Here is a 27862-nt window from a genome sequence, read left to right on the forward strand (position 1 = left end):
AATAATTAATATAATCTAATAATTTCATTTTCAGCCTGGCAGATTGAGGAAAAAATAAATTCCTTGGTAATGTTTGGTCCTGAAAAGATGTGAACAGGGATCAGAGGTACACACTCTTGGTGGGGATATACAATGAAGTGAACTCTAAGGAAGATAACCTGGAAGTATATAAAAACATATTTTATTCTTAAATGTCTTGGATAAACATGACAGAAACAAAAAGTTTTCAAATATTGCCACTCAATTGGCACCAAAATGTTCTCATGGTTTGTTACGTGCTTTGAAGTCTAGGTAGAATACCCAATCTTTGGGCAGAATCCCAATCCCTGAGCTTAAGCGATCCAGAACATTGTTGTGTATAAAAGATTTCCAAATTAATCAGTTGCTAACTTCTATAAATGCTACTCCCAAGCAGTTTCTGCATTCATCACTTGCCCACCATTCTCGGGGTTGTTTATTCTCTCATTAACTCTTCTGGAGTACTTTCAATATCTCCTGCCAACCAGGTCCTGTGAGGTCAAGAGAGGGAAAAAATACATAGCTAAGCTCTAGCTTTTGCCGTCAAGGAGTTGTCAGGCCAAGAAAGTCATATCAACATATTATCACTTCATAATGGCACAAGAGCTCTAATATAACAGATACATGCTAATTTATCTTACACACCACAATTAAACTTTCTGACAGGCACATTTTTGAAAATTCTGAGTAAATAAATCTATTTTCACCAAACTTAAATAGGTCTATGCTCCTCTTCAGAGAAAGTCCAGGCTTCTAAACCTGGCATCGAGGCTGTCTGTAATCTAAATTTAACCTAGGTCTTTCTCTCTTATTATTCTATTTGTGTCCTCTGAGCCCTAGACAAATAAATTAAATAATTTTATTTCATGCCTCTATGACTTTTCTGTCTTTATTCTTCCTGCCATCATCTGTCTCCTAGATTGCTAATCTCTTTACTCCTTTTCTTCATTCCAACTTTCTGACCACCTATGCCACCTCCACCACCACCCCACATATATTCCACAATGCAACTACACCTGTGCTATCTAAAATGGTAGCCATATTAAACATACTTTAAAACATTACATTTACTGTCTTAGTTGCACAAGCCACATTTCAAGTGTTCAAGAGCTACATGTAGCTAGTGACTAGCATATTGGACAGTCCAGATTACAGAGCAGTTCCTTCATCATGGAACATTCAGTTGGACAGTGCTAAACCAAGCTTTTTTTTCTAGAATATGTATTTGTTCAGGTTATTCCCCTTGAGCATCTCAGTATGAAATTTACACTGTTTAACATGTGATTCTGGCCCAGTTTTCTTGGATCCATCCTGAACCGTCCCAGCTTTATAATCTCCCCACTTTGAGCTCAGCCATATGGTTTATTTTCTGCTTTTCCAAGGGGAAACTTTTCATTATTTTGACCTTGTTTGCAATATGTTGCTCTCAACTTCCGAAATGTTCTCTACCCCTCTGATCATGCCATATCCATATAAATACCTCCAGACTCTTCAATAATTGCCCATTGATATCAGGACACAATAAAATTCTTTAACTTGTTCTCTAGGGCTTCATATGTTGTTTTGTTTTGTTTTTCCTTCACTATATTCTCAGTCTCATATTAAATAGTGATTCTTCACTGACTGGAGTTCCTGTAGTTCTTTACATGCCTTCCTTACCCTGCGTCCTCTTCCCACAGGGTTCTTTCACCTGCTGCCTCCTCTGGCCTCAACTCTAATATCCCATCTTTCTTTACTCAATTAACTCCATTTATTTTTCAAATGTTAATTAACGTATCTCATCATGAAAGAAGCTCTTATTACATCAAATGTCCTCAGTAAGACGTCATAGTAAGAGCTCAGTAAGATCACAATAAAAATATATGATGGTGAATACCGAATTATATTCTAGATTATTAATATTTTATGAACTCTATAAGGGATGCAGCTCTAGCTACTTTGCTCACTATTTTATTTTGAGCATTTAGCACAGTGCCTGGGACATAGAGGGAATTCCACAATTATTTGTTACATAAATAAATGCTTTAGCTCAGAATGACAAGAAGAAAATTCTAGATGAGCTATACATCAAAAGTCTTTAAGACCAAGGTGGAGATTAACATGGGTTTTTAAGATATTAAACTTTTACATTACATATTATTGCATCTGGAAAAATGTTTGCTGAACTTAATGTCAATGGATATAAGGTCACAGTGAGCTGTTAGCGATCCTAACTGCTTGCCAAGAAAAGAAAAAAAGAGAGAAGGGAAATCAGCTTTATCAGAGTGGCTGCATTATGTTTAGTAAAGTATTATTCAGTGATTTGAGCTTCTCAGCCAGATCCAATTAGTGAAAGAAGAGAACAAAGGGGTTTGGCTGCTAAAACGCAAGCGTCACAGTCTGCCAAGCCTACTAGGTGTGTTTTCGTTTAAAAACTTTGCCGTTCTCATTTCATCTATTAAGTTCGTGAAGAAGAACAAAATAGCAATTGAGGAAAATATAATTTTAAAAAGTTGCATTAACATAATTTTTCTGGTTTAAATTTATCCTTTAAAAACTCCATCTGAATATCCACCGAGGACAGGGGTGGAGAACTATAGTGAAGAATGGGAACTGCTTTGAATCATTTTCCTAGGAGAGCAGTAATTTGTTCCTTCCAGGCTGCCGAGGAGGGATGGTCTCAGTCTCTTAGCTGAGATGGCTTTATTTTGGCCAATGGTATTTCTCTAGAAAAAGTGGCAAGTAGTGAGCTGTCAGCAGCCAACTCCTGAACATCTGAGAGATGGGTGTGTGAGTTCAAGGAAGATGATAGGGTGGCAGGGGCATCAACAGTGTCCACTGCGAGGGCAAATATGAGATTAACTGGGTTCAAAATTCGAATCGTGTCACTAACTGGTTATGCGATTTCAGGCAACTTTCCTATGTCTCTGAGTCTCAACTTCTTTATCTGTAAAGTAAGAATAATAATGGAATCCACTTCACTGTAATATTGTGAACATAAAAAGAGTGAATATACATGCCATTCTTGGTACAATTCCTGGCACATAGGATGGTATGATAATGTCAGTTACGACAAGGCAGAGTGTCTATGAAATATGATTGAACACTGTTCTGACCTGTAATAAACATAGGAGAAACTTACCAAATATTTAAAAGAGAGTTAGAGTTAGAAAGGGTCTTAGAATAAATCTATACCAACCAATTCTATCCTCTTAAAGATTAGGCAGTTGACATTCATCAAAGAAGGATGCTTTATCCAAAGAGACAGAGCTACCTAGTGGCAGGCCAAAGACTCCTGCCTTATAAACCCATACTCCTTCTGTAGAAAACAGCCTCTGCATTCTAAATCAGTGGTTTGGACTATGACAATAAATCCAAAAAACAAACAAAAACAATGTGGAACACTGACTAATTGTTGAATGTCAAGAACGTGGTTAATATAGAAAGCTGGTTTGGATAACTGGGGCCCTCAAACTCAAACAGAGCCTTCATTTACTTTTGAACCTTATATAATGCACATATTAGCTTTAGGAAGTTGAAAACTCATTTGTCTGAAATACCAGCCTGTGCCTGACTCAACAGTAGCAGAAATTTTCTCTTGGCAGATAGCTTTAGATGAAAGAAAGCTCAGTATTTGCAAAGCCTCCAAATGTAGTGGTTTTCTCTGTTCACAGAGTGAGGTCTTTGCTAATATCCCAGTTTTCTGTCTTCCTTTACTAGAAAATTCTCTTTATGCAAGAGGTTCTCTTTCTCACCCTCCGAAAAAGCTACCACAGATGCCTAGCCCAATGTGGAATTTTGTAATGCAATTCATTTGTCTGAGTCCAAAATCAAATTCCAAAAAATGCAGCAAATATGTTCACCTTGGGATACACATAAATAAAACAACTCCAGCTCAGAAATCTAAAACTGCAGCTACAAATGAATACATTTGCTACTTTGATCCATCAAAAGAGACAGCAATTTCCCAGTATAATTAACTGTAACTCCTGCAAACATCTAACTAGATATTAAAACATGTTTTACATAAACGCAGGGCAATTCACAGTAGCAGATCTAGTCCCAGGATTCAAGTACATGCGATCATGATAATAAGGTACAGAAATGCGGGTAAGTTGTTTAAATTCTCCCACTAAAGTAGGAATAAACAAACTTATTGCTAAGGCTATTGGGAGAAACACATTTACTAATGGTAGGGAAAGTGTTTTGTCATCTTTTGAACACAGAGTATAGATAAAGTGGTACATAGAGCTTTTTGAGGACAGTCGATTTGCAAAATAACTTCTGTGACATTGGTAGGTAATTTTCCTGTTGAGTAATTTTTTTTTAGCCTTTATTAAAAGGCTGCCTTCAGCCTTTGGGAGTAATAGTAAAGCAGTGAATCTTAATCTTGTTTCTACTAATATTAATGCATCCATGAAAGCCAGTAATATACTATTAGAGTCACACAATAGTAGAATCAGTAATACATTATTAGCGCTCACATATTTGCATTAGTAAAATTATGCTCTTCTGTTCAACTCAGATTTCGAGAAACAGACTAATTACATACCAACAGGTTTTGTCAGAAGGTAACAAAATATTCTTTTATATGTAGTTAATGTTTGTATAGAGTATGATTGTGACACTAACAGATCTAATTTACCTTCTGCAGAAGTCCCATTTCAGGAGAAATTTTAAAATGTGAATTCATATTCCATTCTTAGCTCTCATGGTTCAATGGAAATAGTTTCAGCACTTCAGAAGAGAGATGCCAATAAGAAGCAATACAATAGTCTAGTTGCATCTATTAACTTTGATGATAAAATTAACTTTAATAGAGAAAGTGGGATCTACAGAGATATCAGTGAAGATCTGATAAATTCTGAGTAATGTTGGAGTCATTTACTTCTACTCAACCATACATAGTTAGGTAAGTGCTAGATATGCTCCTTTGAGTGAGAGATTATAATTGATTTGTCAGAGATGTAATCCCAGAGCCACAGAGGTGGGGTTGATATGTTACATTTTGCCCTTCTGACATAGAAATGATGAGACTGCATTTCACAGAGAAAATGAGTAGAAATTCTATTTGTGATGTGTGAGAAGAACAAAGAATTCTCAACAGAAAAATGCCTGGTCCACAGGTCTATCCTGAAAAACAGATGCCTTATCCATGGGGAACCACTTTTTCCATCTACGCTGCAGATAGAATCTTGTTCTCCTGAAAAATTACTTGGTATCCATAAATTTATAAAAACAGGACAGTATCTTTAGTAAGAACCAAGTTTTTGTCCCAAATTGGTCAAAAACTAATTTGTGATATTAGGAGGTTATGTTAACTAACTACTCTGAGACTCAGTTTCCTATTTTGTAAAATAGAGATGACAAAATTCTCCATAGCAGCCTCACAGAGTTCTTGCAATACCTGTTGCAATAACTGGTTGTAATTAATCAATAGTTGGTGCAATTACCACCATTTTTGATCCTCCCCTTGGTGCCGAAGGCTCTACTAGAACTCTGAATGCCACCCAAAATATATGTTTTACTATTAGAAATATTTCACTGACTAATATACACAGATTTCAAATTTGTGGTAACTTCCTTATAGCTACTAATATTGGAGTAGGTATCTCACCAAGTTTTGACCCTAAATCCAAGGTTTATCAATTATTTTTCAATAATTCTAATAAGGTAACAGCTGCAAAATTTAGAAGGGCAGTATGAACATTGGGGGACATTTGAATCATGGCATATGAATTCAGATTATATTTAAATGGATGCTATCTTGTGGATTTGAAAGTATGCATGCTAAAAGTCTTTATAAATATTTATTCTATATAAATTTAATCTTTATCAATAATTGATATTCTTTAATAATTATAAATATTACAAATTTTTGTTCTTTCTTTCAGCTCATAGTTTATTTCATTGCTTAACATTCCTACCAAAGATTGAGAACTACTAGAATTTAATACATTTAAAAAAAAAGAAGTAAGTAGGAAGAGAATACAGTGGAGGAGAAAGAAGAAGAGAATATTCGGGAATACTCTTAAAGTGATGTTTCTAAATAATTTTTTTATTGAACATTGGTTTCATAATGTGCTAAAAATAATGACTTCTTCAATCAGGAACATTTGATTTTTGTGGAACAGCATGTGATATCACTGGAGGTTCACCATGCACATTAGTACATGGGTGCTTCTGCACTAGAAGATGTTTGCCTTTAACTTAGCATTTTCTAAAGCTATATTATCACAAAACTAGGTTTTTAGGAAACATTTACTATAGCCTACAGTACACATATTCAGCTCGACTTGCTGTGGGGGACACTCCTCTTTAGGAGTCATAATGTCCTTTGTCTTCCTTCATTTTTTCCTGACCTGTGAAAAGAAATACATGCCCTTTTAGAAGTATTGGAAAGAAAAGATTCCACTGTTTCTCCTCTCACTTTATTAATTTTGGTTATCTAATTGGTGAAATTAAGACACTTCACCACTTAGGTGTTTTCTTACTGAACGGACCTCAAAATTCCTTGCTTTTGTCCTTCATTTGATAAGCTCTCTTGAATCAAGTCATGGATTACTGTTTAGATGATGACCTCGTGGTCTCTCTCCATGCCTACTATGGAGACTCAGTGAGTGTCAACCAGCTATTCCAAGCAATTGTATGGTCTCCCACACCCACATCTCTCTTGAGTTGGTTAATACCAAATATTAGCCTTGGAGGAGAAAAAGTAACAATTCCAGCTGTAAATAAAAATGAATCCTACAAACCAAGGCTACCAGCAATCGAGATGATATTTGAATCCTATCTCTTCAATTTACCACTCTATCTCACAAATGGGTCAAAATCAAGAGATAAAGAGAGAAATGTTATTAATAAATATAATCCCAAACCCAGAAACCTCTTTTGGAGAAATAAGCTTATTAGTAGTAACGCTTTATTTTTCTTGTCATTTTCACTTTTTTGATGAGCCTGGGTAACTTTGCATTTGAAGCCGGACCTGATTAACGTAACCCAGGCACTGATATTTTCTTAAAGAAAAGGCTCCACAGAGGTAGAGAAACCTAATGTTATCAGAATACCAAGCTTTCTAAAATGGCTTTGAAAGCAGCTAGAAAAGAAAAAAAAAAAAAAAAAAAAATTGTTCAAATTCAGGCAACTGCAGGCAGTGGTTGCAAAAGGTCAAATCACAAAATGTTCCCCAAGATGTCAAATCACTCCTGGGGATACTCTGCAAAATTATAGGTTTAAAAACTTGACCTTACTTGCTCTTTATTTCCAAGCACTCGATTTTAAACTACCACACCCCTGCCCCCATGGAATTCTTTCACCCAGGAAGTTTTTCAGTTTGTGAAATTCAAGGATATTTTTAAGATATCTGTTAAAAATCATTGCCAATATATATTTTAAAACCTCTGTACATTTTACCATACTATATAGAGTTAACTCGAAAAAGCTCAACTTCTCTGAATAAGGAAACTTTCTGTGTTGGTGGGCAAAGCACTGGATTCAAAGTCAGCAGACCTGGCTTCTAATTCCTGCCTACATGTGACCTTGTTTGATCTTGGGTGAATCCCATCTCTTCTCTAATTCTCTTTCTCTTCCCTATAAATTATAACAAATTCAATTAAATAATAGATCAGTGAAAACTCTATGTAAATGTTAAATTTAATTTTAATATTTAAAAATTAAGTGTTATTTAAATTTACATACATAATATGTATGTCAAATTCTAACAATGGAAGTTCTAAAATTTATTTTTGAAAAATTAAGGAATACAACATTTGATGAAAAATTTTAAAAAACCCTGTTATTTCTTAGTTTGACCTTTATTTGCTTTATAATGTTGAGCAAGAAATGTTACCTTGCTTGTCTGGTCTGTTTTTTTCACAGATGAAAAAGGAAAAAATTATCATCTGTACCTCATAGATTTGTTGAATGGATTAAATAAATGATTCCTATGGTGTTTTAGCACAAGGACTCAGATCAGGTGCTTAACGAATGTTGTTGAATGTTACTACTATTTTTTTTTCACTTTTTAAATGTTTTCACATAACTCATAGGGTCTTATAATCTTGAGAAACTAGTTGTATATCACAGTTGTTGTTTGGGTTTGCATTTACAAAAAAAAAAAAAATGCCTTTATGTTTTTCTGCACTTGTCAGGAAATCACATGCTTAGTCTCATTCTTTCTTCTTCCTGTTTTAAATCTAAAAATCCTATACCTGTACCTCTAACAAGATCTTTTATCATGCATTGTAATGCCTACTTGGAGTCAAAGTCAAGAAAGAAGGACAATCCACCCTTCTTCTTTCCCTGGCAAGACTCTACTACAGCCATACAAATATGAGAAGGCAACCTAGTGATTGATGATATAAGAATGCTGCCTAGTAGAGGGTAACAGGCCTTGTACTCTACATGAAACTCTGCGGATTAAAGGGTTCCCTTCAGGGCCATCTTACCTCTACTCCACTGTTATGCATAATCACCTCCATACATCAAAATCCTTTGTTGTGACTTGATCATGTCACTAAGTAAAATAACATGACGACTTTGGAAAAAGCAGATAACCATATGCATTTTCAGATTATATTTGGAATTCAGAACCAAGTTTGTCTTGGTTTTCAGTTTACATGCCAAAGAATGAATCCTATTTATTTATTTATTTATTTACTTATTTTTGAGAAGGAGTCTCGCCCAGGTTGGAGTGCAGTGGCGTGTTCTTGGCTCACTGCAGCCTCTGCCTCCCGGGTTTAAGCTATTCTCTTGCGCCAGCCTCCCTAGTAGCTGGAATTACAGGTGCCTGCCACCACACCCAGCTAATTTTGTATTTAAACAATGAACTCTGGCCTCAATCTGTTTGCCATATAAGGCATTGAGTCTCTTTCATTTTATAAAAGACAAACCAGGGGTTGGGGGGAGATTAGTGTCAAGCATTTTCTGTCCACAGGGAAGATTTTGGTCGTACTCTTGAGCAGAATAGACTTCTAGGAGCCACTGCTCTAAGAGAAGAATCCTGTGAATCAAAGTATGTAGGCATCTGCCCTATATCTGGCTTCTGCTACCATAGGATTAATATAGGGGATTACCAAAGGCTCTCCAATTTCATTCTTTTGAGTTGATATTTGCTTTATTTTCACAGGTAGTATCCCATGACTAATCAGCATCAAAAACAATATGACGTCGCTCTGCTCACCAAAACTCAAACTTTCTCTGGCCTCATTATGGACAGTTTTCAGTGACAGTGCTTTCATTGCTGATTTAGCGTTTGCATTTGATGGCCGGGCGTGGTGGCTCACGCCTGTAATCCCAGTACTTTGGGAGGCCGAGGAGGGCAGATCACGAGGTCAGGAGATCGAGACCATCCTGACTAACATGGTGAAACCCCGTCTCTCCTAAAAAGAATACAAAAAATTAGCCGGGGGTGGTGGTGGGCGCGTGTAGTCCCAGCTACTCTGGAGGCTGAGGCAGGAGAATGGCGTGAACCAGGGAGGTGGAGCTTGCAGTGAGCCCAGATCGTGCCACTGCACTCCAGCCTGGGCAGCAGAGCGAGACCCTTGTCTCAAAAAAAAAAAAAAAAAGATTCTGCATTTGATCATGCAGTGTCAGAGCTGAAAGAGAATTTGTAGATTGGACCAGTTTCTTCAAGTGAGCAAGAGGAGCCCTGAAAGGTACAAGAGCTTGTCATAGGTCACTGCTCACACCTAGAACCTGCACGTGAAGCCAGGTCCCTCAGTTTACACTGGCTGCTTTTAATATTTTAATCAATACTGTCATTTTAACAACTAAATTATAAGTTGTATATCTGAACTATAGTTTAAGCATAAAATATTTAATATATTTGTCCGTCTCCTTTTTCATGCTTGAGTTCCTGTATAAACTTCAGAGTTAACCTAGCCTCGTGGAGTAACTGCTTTAATAATTTGCAAATAATAATAAGAGAAAAATATAGTCCTTAATTTTAAAGAGCTATATTATTGCTAAGGCTTTACTGTTCTCTCAGCATTGAGGAAACAACTTCTCAGCCCAAATGATATAGAGAGATTTTCAAGGAGGATTTGATGATGGCATTAATGAATTTGTAGCCTACTTCGAATCTGGTGTTTAAATAATAGTCACTTTCTTGCCCTCTGTAGCCTTGCCTGCAGTGAGGGGAAAAAAAAACAAAAACAAAAACTCTTTCTTTTTATGCAGTTTCCATAGGATGTACAATTTGTAGAATTTATTCACATTACCATATAGCTCTTTCACTCCAACCAGTTCCTTAACAACATACAGAATTTGTTGGTAAAAAGGTAACAGGAATAATTTGTGAAAACTGGTTTGCTAATTATAGGAATTATAGAATGGAAAATAATTGCTTTGAGTTCAACGTAACCGTTTTTAGTCTTTTTCATGTTAGGAAAGATACCCTTAGTGATGTTTTAAGACTTGTGTTCTGAACAAGGAGAAAAATAAACACTTCCTTTTCTTGTTTTCCATGTATCAACTTTTGTGTAAAATCTGTAACCTTACCCAATGTCAAATTCACCAAGATGTCATGTAGCTTATCTTCTGTAGAAAGGCAAAGAAAATTCTGGTGACACAGACATTGCTCACAAACTTTCTTGCTTTCCTATGCCAGTTTGGCTATTGTTATTGTTAAGAAAATATGCTGATCAACAACTAATAAAATATGAACAGGCTTCCTGTGTTTTTAGTTCTAAAATTATTTCTTTAAAATATTATCACTTTAAAGTAAATAAAAGATAAACCAACTGGAAAAAAGAAAGTATATAATAGATTATTTGCAGTTAGAAAGAATATCCGGGATCACCTAATCCAGCTATAACTGCGACTCAGAGAGTTGAAATTATATACCCAGGGTCACATAATTAGTACCAGATCTAGATGTAGAATTTTAGTTGTTTGATTCTTAATTTAAAAATTTCTCACAATGGCATTCCATTAAAAGACACGCACAGAGATTTTGGTCCATGCTACTGAAATAATAACAGGATAACCATGACCACAGAATTATGCACATTTAGATATTAACTCCTTCAGTCCTTCCATCTTAGAAATGATGAAACTGAAGCCCCTTTCTTTTCATTCTGCCCTTTCAAGAAGTCGAAGTACAGTATCAGAGCTTCACTGTCATAGAAAACCATGTGATAGAAGAGGGAGAGGAGAGGAGAGGAAGGAGCTCAGCATGGAGGAATATTTATTATCTGCCTGCTGAAAGCTGAGTTTGGAGCAACAGCATTTTGCAAATGCTCATGTTTCCCTCCTATATGCCAGGAGAAGGGAAGCCAGGGCCATTTCCAACATTGTTCCTTGAAGAGCTGTGGCATGCTGTTACATAAAACAAACCCAGACAATGGAAGGGATGCCAGCAAACAATCTTACCACACTTATTCAGCTGTCCTCCAGGGAAAGACTGACAGTGTCTCTCTGCCTCCAGCAGTGAAAGAATGCCACTTGCGGAATGTGGGTTGAATGACCCAGATGAGAATCTGAGCTGAAATCAATACACCTCCTCACTGTATCTCAGCCAGAAAAGAGAACTGGGGAAAACTTAAGCAGAAGAGACGTTTGGCTTGGCGTGTAGCCACCTTCTGTGATCTCCAGGAAAGGGAGGGTATTCAGGAAACTGGGCCAGCAGGTAAAAAAAAAAGAGGAGTTTCCCTTCTTCTGAATAATTTGAAGTAAAAGCATGATAAATACTGAATTTATATATCACTCATGCTTTGTATTTCTCTGGGAAATGGTCTCTTGATACTCTCTGTCCCATGTGACCAAAGATCTGCTTTCCACTTCCTGCATAACTTCACACAGGGCACCTGCCAGACCATTTACCCTGAGCAGCACTCTGTGCTCTCACTACGTCCATGTGGCTTTCAGAACAAATCTGGATTCACACCCTGACTCTGGTTCTTACTAAGTATATGACTTTAAGTTACTGAAGTCCTTGGATCATCAGTTTCTTCATGTCTATGCTCAAACCTTTTTGTGTTGCATTCCCTCCCTTTGGCTGATCTGATAGAAAGCATAATATACTAGGTGTCTAATGATTGCCTTTCTTGGGCATTTGCATTTTTAGGGGATTCCTGAAAATACAATGCTGTGAATTCAGGAGACAACATATTTAATAATGGGGTTTTGGTATCACGGTGCATAGGAGGATGGGATCATATCCATAGCCCTCAAATTCATTGTCATTCATTCATTCATTGAAGAAACAGAATCTCTAATCTGCCCTAAAGACCCAATCTCAATGATGCTCACATATGGAGATATGAGCTTCTAGTGATGGTTGAACTATGTTATAAGTAAAGATACCCCAAATTTTATAATCTTACAAAAATCTTAGATTTAGTCATATACTAGAGCACACCATATAGGTGATTAGATGAAGAAAACAAACTAGAACAAATAAACTTAGAATGATCTTAGGTTTCTTTTTCTAGCATACTTTTAATTTTGGGGAAAAGCTATTAGCCACAAATATCTAAAGTACAGGCACTAGTGACAAGATTATTTTCATGAAAAAAACTACATTTATATTCAAAACACAAAGGTTTTCCAGTGTGCAGAGATTTAATAACTTTGCTTTAAAAATTCTTAACAAGAGTTATGAGCTTCTGGCAATCCTGCTATCTTCATCTCCATTACTTTGTGTCTGTACTTAAGACTTTTTTTTATCTTTCTTTTCATCCTTAAGAGTGCTACAGTTGAATTCTAATGATGGTAGGTTTGCAGAGATAATGGTGCCTGGAAATTACCTCTGGAATTTTCTAACTGTAAATTTTAAAATGTTCAGGATGATTAATTACTATGGGAAATTAAATGAACTTATAACAATCAGAGTTTGTTGACTGTTGGCTTATGTTGACTGCTATAAGCCACTCCCAGTGGTAGAGAATGTAGATACAGGATAAACAAGAGAGTTCCAGACTGAAAAGTGCCTTGTGTATACAATGAGAGAGTTCAGGTAAACAAGCAATTCAAAGCATGGTTATAACTGCTATGAACAAGGACAATAAGCATATTTTCAGAAATTGCCACATCACAACGTAATGATAAAGAACAAACAGGAGTTTTCAAGTGAAGAACATTTCAGGCAGAGGAAACAATTGAAAAGTCCCTCGGGCATGTGGAAACTGGACTTATTTGAAAAACTACAAACAGTTCATGTGGCTATAACGTTGACTGCTAGAATTAGGTGAAGGGGAAGGTGGAGAAAGATGGGCTCGAAGAATTGAGTATGAAGTTTCATGTATGTCATGCAAAGGTATTTGAAATTACTCCTGGGGACAATGTGAAGCATTTCTTAGGCCATCTACCACCATTGGTGTGCAGAGGGAAACCTCATGCTAGGATAACATCTGCCTTTCCCAAAGTTTTAACTCTATCTGAAGATGTCAAGTGGAGTCTCACACTTCATATAATTCCATCCTCCCACAATAGAGGTCAAAAGTGAGTTCACACACTATTCTAGGACAATGATTTCCATAGGCTTTTCCATTTATCAGAGATCCACTTGTGGGTGGAGCACTGGATTGCACACTGTGATAAACATCCAATCCTCTGGAATGCCTTTCCTCAACTGTAGGGGTGAAGATGAAACCACAAGTATGACTTCTTCAGTCATACTCTCAATAGCTGCACCAACACTAGCTGACTTGTATCTATTTGTCTAATCTTAGTATGAAATGTCATTACCCCCTCATTTCTTGAAGATTTTAACTATTGGCACTATCACATACTACACATCTTTTGTATTAATTCTTGAGGTTTCAAAAATATGACCCACAAATCTCTGTCTTCTAAGTTTCTTACATTTCTCTAGATCGATAGTATATGAGATTGACCTCGATACTATTTCATTCACCCTCTTCAATGGGATACTCAAGACATTACTATTTTTAAATTCATAACTGTAACCTTTCCATAATGTCTATTTCATGAATCTTACTGTGGAACAACATCTCTCATTTGTTTCTGATTAAATCCCTCTTATGCTCTTATACTCTAGCATTCCAAATCTTTTTACTTTATGGAGACCTTTAGTCTCTTGATTCTATGACCTTGCAACCCTCCCTCATCCCCTCAGTGGTCACTCCTTCCTTATCCTGCGTGAGTTCTTTGGTTGATCATTACAACCACTCCCTCAATTCTCTTGTTTTGCATTATGTTCATCTGGCAAAACCACCACTTTGATTAAACAAAAGTTTTCTTCTGCTTGATTCCTACTCTCAACCAACCTGAGCTTCTTGCTGTTCTTTGGACAATTGACGTGTCTTCTTGCCTTAATAACTTTTTAGTAGTTAACAAGTAGTGTTTAAAAACTGGGAATCCTAACTATCAAAAATGGAACAGGACCTCAAACCTTATGCATCATGCCTTAAAGTGAAGCTGCTATCTACATTTGCCTTTTGACCTCAATGATTGTATCACCCAAAATCTTGGTGGGAAATAACTTAGTCACTAGAAGTCAGACACTCTTTGATTATATTTCATGATACCATTTTAAAACGTATTTTAAAATCAGACACTAACAATAGAAAGGATAGATGAGCAAACAACAGTTGAGTAAAAATGAATATCCAGAAGATTAAAAAGAATGCTTGCACCAAAGAGAGTTTGTTCAATGATTCAACTGGGAATAAATAAATATAAATGTTGGAAATTAAGAGAAAAAAAATAGGCAATAGATTTCTCTAGTTGTTTCTCTACCAGAAAGTGAAAGTTTCTGTTTTCTTGGAATATAGCATATTTGTCCCAGGGTTTTATTTTCTTATTTATTTTGAGACTGCTGTGATGTGTAGGTAATGCCCTTTCATGGTGACTTATGAGATTCCTTGCATCATTTTGCAGAAGCATATTTCAATTCTTCCATTTATTAGCTCTTAGGAATATTTAGAAAGGGCTGGGAATAACAGACCAGATCTCTAGCACTGTGTGCCATGCAGCAGATTAAGAAATAGCACTTTTTTGAGAAATGCAGATTTTCAAGTCTTGCCTAGGTGGAGGGATGCTTTTTCTTCACTCCTCATGTTTCCTTCCCTTGAAGGAATTCCATTAGAATAACACTACCAGCCTCTCTCTGTCCTTTAACTCTACCCTGGAGGGGGAAAAAAAACTGGATGTGCATCGCCCCATTGCTTCCTATTCCTTTTTCTTGGGAGGGCTCTCTAAAAGGCATACCTATTCTATGCTGCTTTTCCAGAGGTGAGTAACACCGATTCTGCTAGATAGGTAATTCTAATTCTGGGATTTAATATTATAAAGCAATTTCTCTCATAGGTATATACAAAATGTTTCAATATCGAGAATATCAATAACAAAGATGATGCTTTGGTCACTTTCTACTCACTTTATTGGTTGTATTTTTTTCTATTGGTTCTATTTTCTGTATGTTTTAGAACATGGGAGGCAAGAAGATGGTGTTGTCAATTGAACTCTTAAGCAAAAACATTCACAGTCACTTGAAAACCCTTGGTCATTCTGCAATATTAGCCTTTATTTATACTACTATACTGGCCTAAATGCCCCCTTTTTCTCTTTAGCTAATTGAAATTTCACAATAAGACCCAGCTCAACCACTTTGTCTTTGAGGAAACTTCTTTGTTTCCTCACACCTCTCAGGCCCTCTCCTGATCATTGCTTTAACCCTAGTTATTCCTCACCTTGATTCATCATTCATTGCTGCATTTTGCTTATATGGATAAAAGAGAATCACTTTTTCTCCCAGATTTCCTGATGACCAATCATTTGAAGATGTTGCATCTATAGTTATAATTATTTTCAATGTTTCACACACATACAAAAGCATTAACACAGTGGTTACGGACACATCCTTTGGAGGTAGACAGGCCCATTTACAAGTCTCGACTTTGCTACACACTATGTGACCCACTGGTAAATTTCCTAACTTCTCTAAATCTATTTCTCTCCTGTAGAATAATAATAATACAAGTCCTCATAGCTACTACAATGATCAATTGAGTAATGCCATAAAACACTTTGCTCAGCTCTTGACACATAGCAAATACCCAGTGAAAAGAAGCTACCATCAGTCTTTATAAATATACAAGTGTTTATTTGTAAACAGACACACACTTACATAAGTACGTTACTTTTTCTTTTTGCTATAACTCCCAAGACAGGTTGAGCTCAACTAAACTTTTTATTTGTTTTGAGAATGCATAATTTTTTTTTTGGTTAATGCCCATCAAGTTCCACAGGAAAATTTGTTTAAATTATAGATGTGTGATATGACAATACCATCATCATACAAAATAATTAGATAAATAATAATCATTAGATAAAGAAAAGTTTCATATGCGTAGAACATTATTAGAGTCAAATGAAGATGATTATATCTTATCCATGACTAATTCCAAACGAATGCATCTTTGACTTTTAATGTTAGAAGTGTGAAGAAACAGAAATTAGAAAAAAAATAATATCAGGAGGATGATTTTCAGATTTTATTAATAGAAAACAAATAGTATCTATGTCTTCTATTTCCTCTTTTTTCTCAAATATGATTAGTTAACTCTTTGTAGAATATTAAAACATTTAATTAGTCATCTTTTAATTGTGATTAAGCACTTTGTTTTCAAGTACACAATGATTTTCATGTTGAATATGTTCTAAGGTATTTTCACTCTGGTACTTTCTTGACTGTGCCAGAAGTTACTTCCCAGTATATGCTGCAAGATATTATAGCATTGATTTTTAAATGTCTAAATTTTAGAGACATTAAAATGAAAAATAAAAGTAAACTTTAAAATCAACAAAATAAGGTAATTTTAATGTTTTATTTTCTTTCCTTTCCTTCCTTCTTTTTTTATTTTCTTATTTGCCTGGCAAAGTCTTTTACTATTATGTCAGGTTTTAATGGGCTCAAAATTTGTGCTCTATCTTTTCCATTCTCAAATAGTTTGTATAAGAATAATATTTTATTTTAATGTTTAAATATATTTACTGATGAAGCCATTTATCTAGAGATGTCTTTGTGAAAGTCTTTCTTTTTGGCTTTCATTGATCTTTTATTTTTTCTCTCTTTTTAAAATGGCAGTTCAAGACAATTGAAATATACTGGGTTCTCTGTCATGAATGTAAACAAGCATTAAATAATCTGAAGTATAAAACAGACTATCCCTGAATGTCTCTACACTAGTGATGAAAGCCTTCAATAATACATGTGGCAAACGGATTATATAGATTATCTGTTCTCTCTTTTAATATACTCAGTGGAAGTAAATTCCATAATCATTTAATTTTTTAAATGGCTTCAGTTATTTTTGTCTGTTTTAAAATTTGTGTGTGTGTGTTTTCATTTGTCTAGTTTGTTTATTTTTGGTTTGTTTTGATTTGCTTTTAATAGGCGCAACACTGCAGCAGAGGCCTAACTCATAGTTATTAGGATATAGGTTCTATGAATTGCATTTAAGTAGTCAACTTCCTCCCTAAGTTTAGCCAACTCAACTTTTATTTTGGTTCTAAATAATTTAAAATTAGTTCAAGTTACATAAATATGTATCTTGTCAAATTTTAAAGTAAGCATTTATTTTTATGTGTTTGTGTGTATTCCAGAGGAATTAAGAAACATATATCTGAAACTCTTCCAATTTCACACATTTTCTTATGCTTCTTACGTAATTTAAAGTTAAGATTGTTTTTAAACCTGACTTTTGCCTTCAGTGACACTTAGACATTGGAAAGTTAATGACAGCACTAATTTATTTATTCATGCACACTTTCTATATGACCCTGTGATTGCTAGCTATTCTACATTTGATAGATATAGAAATTCAAATGCCTTAAGTTACATTAAACGATAATCCCTTGATCTTAAGAGGACACATTGATGCTCTTTCTGTTCTGTCCATTTCACTATCAAACCCAATTTCTCCCTATTTGCAAGATTCATTTCAAATGCTTCCATTTCATGATCTTTCTTCTAGTTATCTCCTTCAATTCCAGCATGTCTTTAAAAAGCACCTACTGTGTGCCAAGCACTAAGCTAGTTGCTAAGGAGATAACAATAAAACTGGATGTTCGTGGCATTGTATCTAGAGTCATTCTTATAAAGGAGAAACCCTCTTATCAAATACAAAAAGAGCTTGTACTAGGTCAGTTGGTGAAAAGGAATCTTTTATAAGTTATTAATGAATATAATTTATAGAATGTTTCAAAATACATTTTAACTAAAAATCTACAAAATGTACACTTTGTCCACCATTAAAAAAAATAGATCCAAAGCTCTTTTGCTTTGAGCTAGAGACTGCCAACTGGTTATCAAGGTGTCATCATTCATATACAAATCACATTCAAATTCATCAATTTTAAAAAGATCAAGTGTAAAAATTCTTTCTAATATGCACTCTTTTGTAAGCATTTGCACATAATTAGCTAGCACCTAATTATATGGCGTTATGTAATATTTAAATTGCATCATTGCAATAATAGTTCAACATTCATTAACAGGTTTGGGCAGAAACACAACTGACTCTGGCTAAATATTAAACTCAGCAAAAGCATGTGGACATGCAATGGAATGACTCATGAGCATTTAGTGTTCAAATTGCCACAGTCATTCATCCATACTTTTGACAGAGGGAGGTTTCAGTAAAAAACATAGTGCTTCTACAGTTTTATAATGATTCACATGAATAGGTAAGACTTTACACTTATTAACATGGGAATCCTTGCCTTGTTTAACTTTGAACCTGATATCCCTTGATACAGTGTTTTATATACAATATGTGCTCAGCAAATACTAAACAAATAATGAACAATATTTCTAATTGAGTAATATCTTGGTTAAAGAGAGCAATGCTGGCTTTTACTACCAGGTTTTAAAGAGAATTCTTAATCTAAACTGACTAGTTCTCTTCTTGTATAATGCAGTTTAAATGGTCCTGTAAAGTTATATAGTGCTTTGCAGTTGCAGAGTCATTTTCATATACTTTAATCTCATTGAATAATTGCAAGGATCCTATATGGTCAGATAAATTGAATAGTTATTTTCTATGTATAGGCACGTAAACTGTGGCTAAGGTAGATTAGAAACTGCCTAAGTTCCTGCAGCTTGCAGAGGTGTCATAAGAGCTCACATGCCATCTCTATTATGTGATACTTCATCCAAAATCCTCCCAAGTCTATATCTTATGTTGAAGGATGAATAGTCAAGCAAAAGTTATAGTTCTTGAGTCCTAACTGCAACTCTCTAATATCTCCACTGTACAGAAAATTCAAGTAGGCATAATCTCAGGTTCAGACATGAAACTTCAGTGCTAGAGTAATAATTGCAAAAAGAGGTTAATATTCCCTTTGAATGTGATCTATTAGATTATATTTTCCTAGGCCTCAGAAAGAACCCCTGAGGGAATGAGGTAAGATGGAAGTGTTGGACACAACATCAAATGACTATCATATCTAGAATTACAGACAGATGACATATGTACGGGTGCAAAGGTTGTGCCTGGTACTTCCATGGCCAAAAATTGAATGTAGAAGACAGGAAAAGGCAAGTATAAACCATATAGCACCTGAATTAATGTTAACTTGGCACAGCTATGGAAACACCACTTTTGCCACTTTTTGAGGTTTCAGCAAAGGCTCCTCAAGTAAACCCCAGTTATTTCAGTGCAGGGCTGGCAGATGGACGCTGCAGATACATTTCTCCCACCAGCCTCTGTCTGAGAGGCACTAGGCATGGCAAGCATGGGGGCGATCATTCCAAATGCCAGGAAGAGGAGTGGGTGGAAGTAGGCAACTTGCTAAAATAAGCCCCTGGAGTCATCACAATTAAGAACTACAATAGCTCTTAAACAGCATTTTGACTGTACCAATACCTTCGAATTATATTCCAAACATATCCTAAGGTATTTTAAGAAGTTAAGGTATATTTGGGATAATGATTTCTTCATTCAGAAAAAATAAAAATGAGAATGACATGCTATTGAAGCATGTAGGCATTAATGTGCTTGGTTGTAGTAAAAAGCGCAGATTTCAGTGTAAGGGTAGGTGCTTCATCAGTCTTAGCATATAGAGATTCATATAAAAATTATTTAATGTTCAGTTACATCTGGCTCATTGTCATTTCATTGGACTGTGGACTGCTTAAGGAAAATTTACCTTCTTGAACCCTATTTGGGAACATGGGAGGCCCAGAATAAATAATCAAGAAACTTACCTCTAAAAGGAGGTAGTGATCGTATATCTACTTCAAAGTTCTAAAGAGAATTATGATATACTATAAACAAAGTGCTATGGGCAGTTTGCTGCACACAGTACTTTTCAACAAATAAAATATGTTAACAACTTATTACAACATTGGGTAACTATGGAATCTTGAAGTAAACAGCAATTATCTGGAGAGAAATTTGGAAAGTTGAAAATAGGTTCTCAGTTTTCAGGAGGAAATAAGCATTTGTTTCTCTCAGGCCCAGACAGAACAGAGACTAGCGCTAATGCAGAGTTTTGTAATTCTCCTTGCGTCCCTACATACAGGCAAGAGAATGCATTGAATGTTTTAATATGAAAGGATAAGTCTCTTAAATATTTCTCTACATCTCTCTGTGGAGTCTAATTTCAAATTGTTTTACATCCTATATTTCTTATCTGAAAGATTAATTTTCAATTCTCAAAAGAATTAAAGGACTGTATTTAACTGGGTCCAGCATTCTCAAATGCCCCTGGGGACTTCAAAATGGTCCAATGCTACAGGTCCCTTTTTCACTTTAGGTTAAAGTGCATTAATCCTAGGGACCATCTCAATACCGTCTTCCTCTGGCTTCCTCTGAGTGAGGCATTCTTTATCCTTTTATTTCCACATTTAACCTTCATCTTTTAGTAGCAATTTTCCACCAAAGTGACAGAAAAGTCAGAATTTTGCCTTTTGTGTTGCTTTAATAACACCGTTGATTGTTATCAGCTTGTCATCCTTCTTAAATGCCAATGACAAAATCTGATCACAGGAACCCAGGAGTGAGAAGCAGGAACTTGACTCACAATCTCAGTCTTGCTTCTTGTGGATTTGGGAGAAATGATTCATTTATTTCATGTGTCAATTTGCTTACTGGCATACACACACACACATATGCACAGATATGCATGTATATACATATATGCATGCATATATATATATACAGAGAGAGAGAGAGAGAGTTTTGCTCAAATATATTCACATGTTCATAAGTTTACCTGTGACTTAAAGCCAGATCTTCTCACCTCTAGCCTAGTTTTGCTATTATAGCACCTATGTAGTTATACTCAGAGTTTTCCTTTGAGACATAGATAATATGTCCAGTTATGGGAAGCATTTTAAATGTTCTTGATCATGTTACACCTGTTACTGCCTCATTCTTGTTTTTATAAAAAGAAAATTAGGCATATTAGGTTAGAGTTAATTATCAAAACTCTATGGCCATTAATTGCAGTCAATAAAACTCATCAGGCTGTTACAGTATATAATTGGCATGAGTACCTTGAAAATACATGTTTTTATCATATTTATTATAGATACACATGCACACACACACACACACACACACACAGCATTGGAACCTCTGTGAATATCAATAGTTGTTTTTCTTTTTTTTCCTTGATGAAACTAGTATGGATGGCAGGAAAAGATTTGAGGAGAAAAAAATACACAAAACTGCTGTACCAAATCACAACTACCTACAAATAAGACTTGACAAAAATTCTGGGGCTGACTTCTCAAATCAACTACTGGCTCAGGATTTGAATCTATAATTCAAAAACCTGCAAAAATTTGTCGCAGGTTTACAGTTTTAGTGAAGTTCTTAGCGCGGTGTCTTTCATATGTGAAATGCCCAACAAAAGTTGGTTTTAGCATCTGCATCATGATCACCACCATTATCATCATCATATCATTACCAACACTACTTATCTGTGCATATATTAACAGTGGCAGATTTTTAGGACCAAAGTATCTCTTAGTACTCAATTATTCAATGTCAACCAATGAAATGGCAATTCTGTTTTGTACTAATTCAGTCTTGGGTAGAGGAGAGAACAGTTGCTTGGGGTTCTCTATGCTTGTTAATTAGCTTTAGTTCTACTAATAACCAGAACTTGGCAATGTTTTAAATTATTGTTAGCAGTATGCTTCATGTACTTTATCTATAAAGTAGAGGAACATAATTAATTTAAGAATGCTTCATAAAAGAAAAGGTTAAATCATAGCTCAATTGTTAAGATTAAATACAGAAAAACATTTTAAAAGTTGCTGGAAACTACTCTTTGTGACAATATCTTCCTCTTACACAGAACTGTTAGGGACATTAAGGATATTTTTCCATGCAAAGAATAATAACAAGACAATCTGACCTTTACATTATTTTGTGGCCATTCTTTATAAAATCATGTTCAATTACTTCCTCCTTCTGACAAGGGGATGATTCTGGTTTATCGTTTCTTAGAAGTTACCACTGACTAATAACTGTAACATTGAATTTAGTACAGGACCAATATTTTGGACTTGTAATTAATAAAGCTGTCCCAGAAGTACAACAAAGAAAATTTTGCTTATGTTTATAAAATGTGACAGTTCCCATCACCCTACAATCATTTTCATGTTAATATCCTGTGTTCTCACCTGCTCTTCTGAAACCAATTTTACATAAATTAGAAATCATGCTATAGGTCACTGACAGAGTGAGACAGGCTTGACCCAAAACAGTCTCTTTTTGAGAGGATAATTCTCAGACAGATATTTTCATGCTTGGGCTATATTTTCTGTGTGAGCATGGTATCCCTTTCTCTTATTAAAAGTAACTTATCCTGACATGTGATCTTGAGATCGGAAAACCAACAGAAACTAAAACTGGCAAATCACAAGCCTGGGACTCTGTTCCTCATTCACATGATTAGGAATTCCTTTCAACCTCTTTAAGAAGATGGGATCTTTGTCAAAGTTATGGTCTCATACTGCAGAATTAAATGTCACAGAGTATTGCCTGCCCCACTGCTTCTAGAGAAGACTTCATGAGAACGGGTGACTGGGCCCCTCTGACACGGCCAGGTAGGCGAGTCATGTGCAGTATAAAGGATTATACTATTGTTAATTGTTGGTGATAGTTTTGTAGTCCAGATATCTGCTTCCTCTTTCTACAAAGTGCATCCCTATAGAGGCCTTCCCTGGTGTCCCTGTGTGTGAAAGCATTGTGCATCATATTCCATGGACATCAGACTTCTTCATGGGATTTGCTTTGGTCAGTAGAATGTGAGTCAAAATTACTTAAGACCCGCAAAGCAGAGGCTTTAAGGATCATTTTACTCTTCTATTATTTCCCCTTTGGCTTATGAGAATGATACACCACAGAATAAAGAAACACAGGAGGGAGAACAATTGAGATTGTTCTTACTTTAAACCACTGAGATTTTGAGGGTTATTTGCTACCATAGCATTGTCTAGATTAAGCTGACCAATACAGACTGATTTTACCATACTTACATGCAATCAGCTTAAGATAAATAGATGAAGGATAGTTTAGATAGATAGATAAGATGGATAGATGCCAAAACAGTAACAGGAACATAAATCATAAATTACACACTAGATAAAGAAGTAGGGCCAAGAATAAGTCTTTCTGGAAACACACACACACACACACACAACTTGGTGTTTAATTCATAATTGGAATCAGACTGTCAGTCAGGAAAGATGAGTGTCTATTCAGTAACTTACACCATGATATTGCACAAGGTTCCCACCCTCTCTGTCAATTTTTCTTCAAGGTTGGTTGTACCTGGTAATTTCTTCTGGAAAATGAGCATCACATTATAGAATGGCTGTGAAAAATGAATGAGCTGATGTATACGAAGTGCTTCACCATGTTGGCACATATTATTATTATTATCATTATTACTATTATTATAGAGGTAGAAGTATCATTATTATTTTGAGTGCTGATTCACAGGACTATACAAGTTCAGCCAATTTATACAATTAAGATATTAAAAACAAAATAATAAGCTAATAAATTAAGGTCCTTTTATGCACTCTTGATTGCAAGTCTTCTTCCTGTTTGAAGACCTGAGTGTCCATTCCTTCCTCTCTGAAAGCCATGTCACAGCCACTGTCCTACCTTCACCCCATCCCCAATTTCTCATTCACATAAATTCAGTTGGCATCCGCCCTTGCTCCTCCCGCTCACAGCAGGTCTATGTGTTCATGCTGAATTCACTTTATCAGACCTTAGCTAACTTAACAACCATCTCTATGGCAACACCCTGGTCCCCTTCCCTCACCTAAGATCTCCACATGTGACAGACAAGGTAGTCTGTTAATTTCTGAATGGGACATAATAAGAAAACATGACAAAAGTTTTGTTAGGAATTCTGGGGGACAGAGAGAACGCAAATACCCACCAGATGTTTGCTTCATAACAGAGATGCTAAATACCAGGAAATATGACAGTGTTTTATGAGTGAAGTAGACCTTCAAAATCAGTCTAGTCTGATATTTATTTGTTTTGAGGTGAAGAAATTGTAGGTTCAAAGAGAAAATGACTTCCTTAAGGTCATTCAGCTACGGATACCACAACAAAAATGGAAACCTTTAAATAGGAATCATAGGGTATGTAAAGTTCTATATGCAGCCTCATTTTATCAAAGTAAGAATAGGATTTTATTGCAGAACATTAACTACGTAGATCTTCAGAAAACTACAAAAGGACACAGTATCAATTTGATTGACAATGCAAGACTGCTAATGTGCAAGAAAATGGCAACAAAGCAAAATGGCAACAAAGCAAAAACGGCAACAAAGCTTTTAGCTACTTACATGTGAGTTGAAAAAGAAACTAAATGACAGTAAAGACTACAGGCACAGATGTCCATATATAGAACTTCCCAATTTTATTTTTATTCAAAATTCATCTTCCATGAAAGTGGAAGTAGAGATAAACTGAATGAACTTAAAATTGCTTATGTTAGATATTTATGATACATAAGCCCAGTTGCAGAATGTCAAAAGGAGGTGAGACCTAGATTGACAAGATTCTGGTACTTCTTTGCAATTCACCTAATATTTATATTCAGGCAGACTTTGGTTGAGTCATGCTTTTAGCATTCATTTTTTAGAGTGTCATTTTGTGATAGAAAAATCCTCTTTGCCCTTTATTTATCTTATTTATTTATTTATTTATTTATTTATTTATTTATTTATTTTTGAGACTGAATTATGCTCTTGTTGCCTAGGCTGGGGTGCAAATGGCTCAATCTCAGTTCACCACAACCTCTGCCTCCTAGGTTCAAGGGATTCTCCTGCCTCAGCCTCCTGTTATCTTTTATTTTAAAAGATAAAATGATATTCTTCATCTCTACAGATACATATGCGATCTCATTCTGAGATTAATTATCTTTAATTTTCCCCATTTTTATAGTGATACGCATACACATTGCTTTACAAAATATGGAAACAGTAACTTAAGAAGAAAACATAACTCCAAAAGTAGGAAATAGGACAGGGAGTAGTAGAGACTTTAGTAAACTGGAGATTCTATCACCCACATGTTGAGACAGGTGACCATTCAACTCTACATAAATGTTTTTACATGGGAATGAGGGCTTTCACAGATGTTTAAGATATAAAAATCTTTAAATTTCCCATGAAAATTCTCAATTGTTTAATATTAGCTGAGAAATAAAATAAAATTTAACTCTGCCCATCCTAAAGCCCCATGCAACAGGCAGGAGTCAAATAATTGGCTGCCAATTCAGAAGCTCTGACTTTACCTCTTTGGAGTGATTTCCCTGTAAGTGAAATTACAACTGGGCTTGGTCTTTAAGATTCAGCCCTAAAATTTTATTTTTGTACCAATCCTACTCCGCTCTTAGTCACTAATACTGGTAACAGGAAACCACCCATAAGGAAAAGTGATCATTAGGCGATTACAATTGGTGTCCATGATTGCATTACCTCTTTAACAAGGAACCATTGTACAGTTCCTGAATTGCACATTGTCTTTTATAGTACATAGCTCTTCACCACTTAGCAATGAACAGTAGATGTAATGATGAAAATATATCATTGGTACATGGTGCTATTAGTGATGTGAGTATAGGCAGATTACAAATTATGTTTGGAAACTAATCCAGTAAACTCACTTGTCTAAACTGAAGCTTTCATATTTGAGTCTTGTCAGCAATATAACTTATTTATTGTACTCCAGTGTTTCTAAAGAAAGATATCTTATAAAGCTGCTAGTGAAGTGCTTATGGGCAAAACAATTAATTTTGTAGTGGGCATGAGAGAAGAACTAATTTTAAAAGAATAGAACTTTTTAAGTATATCTTCTTGTCATCATTGTGGAACATGGTGTACTGCAAAGAGTAGTTAATTTTGGAGTGGATAAATTGGAAAACAGAGAAATGTGAAAAATTAGACATCTATGATGTGTTTTCTATGTTAACTGTAAAGCACTGTCAATTTCTTGAACAGCAGAGATATCCATATATAAAAACAAACCAGGCTGGGCAAGGTGACTCACGCCTGTAATCCCAGCACTTTGGGAGGCCTAGGCAGGTGAATCACTTGCGACTGGGAGCTCGAGAGCAACTTGGCCAACATGGCGAAACCCCGTCTCTACTAAAAATACAAAAATTAGCCAAGCGTAATGGCGTGCACCTGTAATCCCAGCTACTTGGGAGGCTGAGTCGCGAACCTGGGAGGTGGAGGTTGCATGAGCCATTGTCTCACCACTGCACTCCAGGCTGGGTGACAGAGAGACTCTGTCTCAAAAAAATAATAATAATATTAAAATAAAATAAAAGCAAACAAAAAAGTGACATTGTAAACCATGTTTAACATAAAGGTCAATCCTTTTTCCTTGGGTTTTACTATCTGTTTCTGTTTTGCTGGATGTACTACTAAAATTAGATGTTCTTGATCTCTTAAATGAAATGTATTACATGAGTGGCAGGTGAAAATGGCAAATAAACTCTGGTCAGCCCCTAGTCTGTATGCCCAGCAAATTCTTTTCTAGAATGTTGTGCAACACAATGTTGTGGCCTTCATAAAAATTTCCTTTTAAAGAAAAGAGGCAAAATATTTTTAAAAGAATACGTTATTTTCCTCATTGCTATTTGCTGCCCATTTCCAGCCTGTGATATGCTTAAAAGTGCATATCTGCAATGCTGAATAGCATTATTTTCTGAAACTGCAAGACTAAGATGAAGAAATCATTCGCTTACGTCAAATAGGGTAAAAGCAATCTTCAATTAGTTTACATGTAGAGTATCATCTCTAAAGGCTCAGTCTTCATTCTGTCACATTTTTGCATTTTCAAAAAAAATTTCTTTCAAATTTATTTTGGGGCAGTAGCTGTTTAGGAGAGATCTGTTAGTTACATCAGTCACACTTATGTAAATTTCTCTTAAATGTAGCAAAATAGGATTTTCAGTTGAGTTGGAAAATATCAACAACTTGGATTAAAAAATTGATTTTTTGATCTGGTTGCTTCTGATAGACTGACAAAACATTCATTTTTAAATTTATTATAAATAGTAGTCATGTAAACCATTTATTATATATTCTCTCAAATGGATTTTTTTTTTCAAAGAACAAGTTTTCACAAATACACTGGATTCAATAATTTTTTAGTTAAAGCCAGATTTGAATGGTCATGTGCAGATCCAATTAACTAGTGACTAGTACTGACCACTTAACTAGTAAATAATACTATCTTCTAAGCAGTAAATAACTTTAATGAAAAATGAAAGGATATAATTGCTAAATTAAGTTTCTCACTTGATACTTTTGTCATATCTAAACATAATTGCTATTCCTACAGGTTAACATACTGCTGTTTTTTTTTTTTTTTTTTTTTTTTTTTTTTTTTTTTTTTTTTTT

General features: G+C 35.3%; 1 protein-coding gene across 16 annotated transcripts in view; it reads right to left on the reverse strand.

Annotated features, from left to right (window-relative positions):
- The window catches only part of GABRG2 (gamma-aminobutyric acid type A receptor subunit gamma2), a 91432-nt gene that overhangs the window by 18482 nt on the left and 45088 nt on the right, over nucleotides 1-27862 (reverse strand). Inside the window, exon 7 of one of the 16 annotated variants that reach the window (XM_031935471.1) lies at nucleotides 10498-10536. The exons of the other annotated variants lie outside the window; for them this stretch is intronic. Coding sequence (XP_031791331.1) covers nucleotides 10498-10536 — 39 coding nt within the window. The remainder of the gene's footprint in view (nucleotides 1-10497; nucleotides 10537-27862) is intronic. 16 annotated transcript variants of the gene reach the window in all.

The sequence above is a fragment of the Piliocolobus tephrosceles genome, chromosome 4, assembly GCF_002776525.5.
Source record: "Piliocolobus tephrosceles isolate RC106 chromosome 4, ASM277652v3, whole genome shotgun sequence".
Lineage (NCBI taxonomy): Eukaryota > Metazoa > Chordata > Mammalia > Primates > Cercopithecidae > Piliocolobus > Piliocolobus tephrosceles.